The sequence below is a fragment of the Echinops telfairi genome, unplaced genomic scaffold (assembly GCF_000313985.2).
Source record: "Echinops telfairi isolate 266 unplaced genomic scaffold, ASM31398v2 ScPeMD7_40;HRSCAF=151, whole genome shotgun sequence".
In the NCBI taxonomy this organism is placed as follows: Eukaryota; Metazoa; Chordata; class Mammalia; order Afrosoricida; family Tenrecidae; genus Echinops; species Echinops telfairi.
Window position 1 is genome coordinate 582,986 of NW_022103938.1, and position 7,271 is coordinate 590,256.

At 35.9% G+C, this 7,271-nt stretch overlaps 1 protein-coding gene across 6 annotated transcripts in view; it reads left to right on the plus strand.

Annotated features, from left to right (window-relative positions):
- The window catches only part of RIMKLB (ribosomal modification protein rimK like family member B), a 50,918-nt gene that overhangs the window by 36,970 nt on the left and 6,677 nt on the right, over positions 1-7,271 (plus strand). For all 6 annotated transcript variants that reach the window (XM_004717422.3, XM_045290502.1, XM_045290505.1 and 3 more), the window contains exon 6: positions 1,735-6,313. In XM_004717422.3, the coding sequence (XP_004717479.1) occupies positions 1,735-2,198 (464 nt within the window). In that variant the 3' untranslated portion in view covers positions 2,199-6,313. The remainder of the gene's footprint in view (positions 1-1,734; positions 6,314-7,271) is intronic.

Genomic DNA, 7,271 nt, shown 5'->3' on the forward strand with positions numbered 1-7,271 from the left:
TAAAACTGCTGTAAGATCTTTTTTGTTGTTGTTGCTTTTACTTAAACATTTATTATTTTTTTCTTTTTTAACATTTTATTAGGGGCTCATAGAACTGTTATCCCAATCCATACACACATCAATTGTGTAAAGCGCATTTGTACATCGTTTCTCAAGACATTTTCTCTCCATTTAAACCCCCGACTGTAAGATCTTAACAGAAAACTTTTAGGTGTCTATTTCTACTGCCAGCCTGTACTTTAGTAAGCCCTTTTAGTCAAAATAGACAGTAATTTTCACATATTTTTGTTTGAAGGTACATGTTTTTAGATGTTTATGGTCATTTGATTTTTTGGTGTAAATTCATATATTTTAATTTTCTGTGGAGATTCTCCAAATTTTGAATTGAAAGGGCTACTCTTAGTGTTTTTAGTTTTGGGTTTGTTTTTTGTTTTTTAAGGTGGATTTTTTATGACTTTGACCTTTTCTTATACAGATTGCCAGGCTTTTCTTCCTAGGTACCTTTTTGGTATCTTGAGTCAGCAACTTTCCAGTTATTAAGTGCATAGCCATTTGCTCTAGTTTTTGAGTTTTTATTTTATTAAATCTATTTCGCCTCTTTATGCTCATTGGATGCATGCTGCCACACAGCTTGGTCTGATCTAATATGTGCAATATAAGTCTCTAGGTTTTAGGAAAATAGTGAATCCCTCCATGTCATTTGGTGATGTGGATGAGGGTCTGAATGGAGACCCAAAGCCCATCTGTAGACAATTGGACATCCCCTTACAGAAGGGTCACATGGAAGGGATGAATCAGCCAGGGTGCAGTATGGCATCAATGAAACATACAACATTCCTCTAGTTCCTTAATCCCCCACCCCCCCCACCGCCCCAATCATGACCCCAATTCAACCTTAAAAATCCGGCTAGACCAGACAAAAGCTGGTACAGACAAGAGCTCTCGACACACAGAATCCAGGACAGATAAACCCCTCAGGAACAGAAATAGGAGTAGCGATACCAGGAGGGTAGGGGGAAGGTAGAACCAATTGCGTTGGTTGACACATAGCGCCCCTGCCACCCACCCTGAGGGGAATGGACCAAAGAAATGTGGGTGAAGGGAAACAGTGGACGGTGTAAAATATGAATTATTTATAAATGCTCAACGGTTCACGAGGTTGGAATGGAGGGGGAAAAAGCTGATACCAAGGGTTTAAGTAGAAAAAAATGTTTTAGAAATGATGATGGCAGCATGTGTATATATTAGTTGATAAAATTGATCTGTGGATTGTTGTAAGAGCCCCCAATAAAATTATTTATTAAAATAAAAATAATTTTAAGATTAAAAGGACATCACTATCATTTGGGAAGTATTCCGCTCAATGTATATGCTTTTTCACAATTATGGAAAAGCAGATACTTTCTACAGCATTTTTCTACATCCATCCAGCTTTCCCCGTGAAATAGGAAGTGTGGTACAAGTATATAGAATGATGTGAAGTAGATATTTCGACTACAGATAGGAAGTCACAAGAAGTAGACGTGTTTGGGTGGGGGTAAGCCATCAGTTCTTAGAAAGAATAAGTAGTGAGAAGGGAGACTTGTAATGAAGAAAACCCACATTTAAAAATCCTAACGCTAAGAGTCTTATATTTACTACTAATTCAGAAGAGAAAGTTAGCTCTAGAGGGTACCTTTAGTTTCACTCCAAAATTTTTATCATTTCGGTAACTTTCTGGTTTTTTTTTTTCAGGAGGTGTGGGGATGATGTGCTCATTGAGTGAACAAGGGAAGCAGCTAGCTATCCAGGTGTCTAATATCCTGGGAATGGATGTGTGTGGCATTGACCTGTTGATGAAAGATGACGGCTCCTTCTGTGTCTGCGAAGCCAATGCAAATGTAGGTTTCATCGCCTTTGATAAGGCTTGTAATCTAGATGTAGCTGGTATCATAGCAGACTATGCCGCCTCCCTTCTGCCCTCTGGCCGGCTCACCCGGCGTATGTCCCTGCTCTCCGTGGTGTCCACTGCCAGTGAGACTAGTGAGCCGGAGCTGGGTCCCCCAGCCAGCACTGCTGTCGACAACATGAGCGCAAGTTCCAGCTCTGTTGACAGCGACCCTGAAAGCACGGAGCGGGAGCTGCTCACCAAGCTCCCAGGGGGCCTGTTCAACATGAACCAGCTGCTAGCCAATGAGATCAAACTCCTGGTGGAGTGACTCCACTGGTAAATAATTACCCAACAAAACCCTTGTAAAACGTACTACTCCCACCCCCCCCACCCCCCATTATTATTTTTTAACCAAACTTGCAATGCTGTTCATGGAAAACGCTCAGGAAGATGAGAGAAAATTGAGTTGAGAGAAGAAGAGGGAGATAGACAATACCTCTGCTGTTACCATGTGACTCCTTTTAAAAAAAAATAAATCCTCCAGATCTAGCTTGAAAATAGGCAGAAGAAGTGGAATATGGAAACACATCAAGTTTTCATACGTAGCATTTTAAATTACTCAAGTATTTCTATGCCTTTGGACCATGAGGAATATTCACTTTTTTTTTTTTCATGGTCTTTTGTTTTTGTATAGTTGGTAAAAATTTCAGAATCATATGACTTTGTATTAAAACATTTGTGTTGGTTAGGGAAAACATCGGCCAAATTAGAGGAATTTTAAAAAAATATAAATCTTAAACTTCTGCCTTTTCCATATTAACTAGCAGTTGTATGTCTCTATAATTGTTTATCAAATCTTAAGGAACTCATTGGTTTTCTAATTCTTTTTGTTGTTGTTGCCTCCCCCTCTCCCCGCCCTTTGATTTAGGTGGAAGGGCAAAGTAAATAACACCCAATAAAGACTTTTTAATGACAAAATTGGCATGTTTGCATGATGAAAGTGAAATGAACAGTATTGCAATGTCTGGCATACAAAATAACATTTACTCCAATGTAGATAAAATTACATTAGTTTAAAATATGTGCATTGCCTTGTATTTGTTAGTGTTTTAGTCTTTGAAGGATATATGCTCTGTTAATGTTGCTTTTTTTTTTTTTAAATACATGCTAGTCTAACATTTCCTGCTTTATGCCTGCATCTTTCACAATGGCCAAAGTGAAGAAAATGTTACCTTTTCTGTTAACAAGACACTGATTTGAAGTACACGTGCATTATTTTTTCACTTTTTCTTTTGGTGGTTGGACAAGGGTAAAGACAAAAATTTGGGGGACCGATCAAGGGCCTATACGTTCTTGGGTATAAAATGGAAGTGATTTCTAAGGCCAACATTATATATGAATTTTTCATATTTTAGGAGGGAGTGTGTGTGTGTGTGCTTTTCTCTGTGTGTGTGCACACATGCGTGTGTACGTATTTTGCTTTTTGTTTGCATCATCCAGTCAAAAATGATAGACCGTACAAACTGGAGCATGATGGGAAACACGTTTCATTTTTAAAAATTGAGTTGTGCTCATAACTAAACTCCAGTGGGGTAGCGAAAACTACCTGAAGATGTAAGGAGAATAGATACTTCCTAGCCTTTCTGTGTATATGTCGGTTGTTTGGTTTATTCTTTGGTTCTAGACTGTTCAGTGTATGGTTTATTCAAGGCTACATGCTACTCTTTTAACACTTACAGCTATGCATTTTCCTTCTCTTTTTAATCCTAGAATTTGGGGTGGAGTGAACTGGACTTTTTCTGTTGGGGAACTTAGTTAGCAGTGTTGAGCCCTACACTCTATCCTTCAGTATTTTCCATTCTATATTTCTTTTAAGTTCTGAATTTATAAAAACACCCAAACTGCATATGATATGAGCCTTTAAAACATGGGTAATAACTACTCCAAAGAATGGGTTTAGAAGGTGTGTTAAAACTAGAGAATGCTACAAAATGCAGCATAATTTTTTATCATCAAGTTCTGTCACCCTACAATCCTCTGAAACTTTTACCCAAGCTTTCTTGCCTCTTCAATGCCATTTTCCTTCAGATGGACCTTAAACATAATTTCTTGGACTCTACTAGGGAGGCTTCGAGGCAATAATAAAAGACCAGTATTAACCAGCTCTAACAGAGGTTTGATCATGCTTACGTGTACAGTTTTTCTCTCATTAAAAGGAATGTAATAAAATTTGTTTTTACCATAGAATGAAATAATATTAAAATTGAGTGAAAGGTTGATTGTTGACAAATAGAATAGTACTTAATCTGTGCAGTGTTTCATTTCACCTCATAAAAACACACATAAGAACTTCTAATTTACATTAGGATATTCTAATCACATCTAAAATAATGAGTTGAACAGGGTTAGTGGGAGACTCAGACCACACATGTAAGTATTGGTGCTTGGTACCATTAGCAGAAGTGTATGCTTGGAATTTCTTTCACCGAGTTGACCGTACATTGGGAAATTTGTGTTATTCAATAGCAGAGAAATAAAAGAAGACAAATTCCCGCTTAGTTAATTCATATGCTTGTGTAGAGACCACCAGGAAGCCACTTGCAATAGTTATACTTTAGTTATATGTCACACATACATAAATGAATGGAAATAGAACAATCTCTTTTTGAGAAAAAACCCAAGGTTTGTATTAGTGGGAAAAGGGACTAGGAAAATCTGTAGTTAGCTTTTTAAAATCTCCATCAAGTTAATCAACTATAAGAAATATCTGAAAATTATTTGCCCTGCAGTTTTTACTTACCATTTTACTTACCATTCATCTATCTTTTGTTCACTCACACTATGTTAAAATATAACTGTATCAAGCAACTTCTTGGATATACACTGACACGTTAGAATGAAAAGGGAAAGAACGGTCGGTCACCTTATACTTCAAAGCCATGCTTATCTGCTTGTACTCCCTCAGAAATTAAGGTAAAGAACACAGGAACAAAAAAACCTAGAAGAACCTGAATGAAATAACAGCTGGTATTTAAGTGAAAGTTAAGTTCATTTTAATAATTGTGTAATACCTTTTGTATAATTTCCATTGCTATTTTGATAGGTAAAAATGTTTATGTCAAATATGTTTGATGATGATTATATCAAAATTTGAATTCTTGTAATATTTGTACATTGTAAAAATTGTAATTATTAACTGTATCTTAAAAAGTCATCCTTTTTTATATTGTTTTATGTAATCTAATTTGAAGACCGGACTTAAATATATGTAAATAATCCTTCACATATATAAGTATGAAGTATTCATAAACTATTTAAAAATTTTAATGGTTTTTTTCCTTTTTACTGCCTATAATTTGCTGGCTTTTTCTCCACTGAACTTTGAAATCTTTCTTTGTATGCTCTCAATAAGAAAACACCTTGGAACATTAGAGATATTCAGCAAGAGACTTGATTTCATCAAACACTTTATCAAACTTTGAGAATGTATCGGAGGCATTAAAAGAAGTCATTGACTTTTAAAATCATCTTTTTTCTGAAGGAGAAAGCAATGGAAAAACAAATCCTCTACATTCAGTGAATCCCCAGTTTGGGGACCTGGGGGCTTAGAGACGTTGTGAATCAAATCTTATGTTATATTTTTCTCCTGGCTCACTCTTTTTGAGAAGGTTTATGGGCCATATGGCTGGTGAGACACGATCCCCTCCTAAGAAAATGTAGGTGCTCAGACAGGTAACCTCCACTGCTACTGTTTTTATTTGTTTGTTTGTTTCATTTCATTTAAAATTTGTTTTTGTTGTACTAGGATTTTTAAAAATAATATATTACAGGATTTGTATCAGGTTCACTGCTCTTTTTTTCTTTTTTTCTTCCTTTAAAAAAAGCAAAACAAAACAAAAGTTTCATTTAAAATACATTTAGGCGCCTTTGAAGCTTGGATTTTTGGAATGTTTCAGTAGTGGACAGAAATCTGCTGTTGGAATCTTCTAGTCTTCCAGGTTTAATTTGACATATTTTCAGTTTTGCTTTTGGATTTTTCTGTGGTATTTTATTTCCTTTATGCCAGTGCCCTTTTGCCATGCTGTTTTGGGGTGGCTGCCTAACTTTAATGAAAGTTATTTCTATATTAATGGAAGTTTGGCATTTTAAATTCCTAAATGTTTTGCATTTTTAAAAAATTGCTTTGGAAGAAATATTCTAACTGTTTGCACTATTACTGTTCTTTGCCAGCCTTTTCAGGAGCCAAAAAATCAAAAACAAACAAACCAAATATTACCCAGAGAAAAACCTTTCCTTCTTCCCCCTTCCTGATGATGAGTGAGAAGTATTGAGAACTTTCGGGGTCAGTGCCCTTCTAAACTCCCCTTCCCCCAATAATGCAGCTGTATAATGAATGGTAAATGCAGCGGTTTGGATTCAGGCACAGCCCCAGCCTGCGTGCAGGTAATTTGACTCCTTTCTTTGTTTCACAAGGCTAACTTCTTTTTTTTTTTTAACCTTATATGCTTTAAAAGCAACCCTAGGTTTGTAGTTAACTTTTTTTTTAATTACATAAATATATCTAGTAAATAATTTGATTAAAGAAGATTTTGGGGGGATAAAATTCTGAGTTGGTTGGAATGAATTTAAGATTTCTCTTTGGGCATTTTATTAGTCATTTAGATAACTCCATTCCTTGCATATGTGTCTATATATAGTTGAGTATTTCAGAGTGTGATTTTGGCTTTGTTTTTGTTTTGGGTTTGTTTGTTTCTTCCATTGTGCTACTCTGGCTTAAGCTTTTTCAGGGGTTGGTGTTCCGAATACACAGTGAGCTCACAGTATAAAGACATCATTTAGGAGTTGCCAGGTATGGAAAACTAGTTTTGCAAAGGTAAAATTAGGTTTTAGGTTATATTTGTGGTTAAAAAAAAAACTCACCATAGTATTTGGGTATAGTGGTTCCGTTTCTGTGTCATAAGAAAGGGAATGTTGAGACATAGACAATAGAAAGCATTTCAGTTATTGAGGAGCACTGTGATTTCAAAACAAAGAGATAAACATGAGTAGTTTTTGATTATTTGAACAAGAGTTGGAGGGAATTTCTGGAGAGAGGATGATCAAACATTAACCAAGGCCCTTACTTAAGTGGAAGGAAAACCTGTCCCACTTTAATAGCTTTCTTCTACTTCCCCAGCTCACCTATCCATTTATCCTCCTTTGGGGAGAAAATCCTCACTCTAATAAGTTGAATTTTCTTTTCAAGATATACTTGTGCATAATTTTGTTCTCTGATTTTAGCTGTTCTATTTAAAAAGGTTTTAAGTCTAGTAAATCACTTCTTAGTGAATACATGATCCCAGCTTGTAATACTGTTCGTATAGCTGAAGCCACAGATTGTTATTGGCCCGTTCTGTGCTCC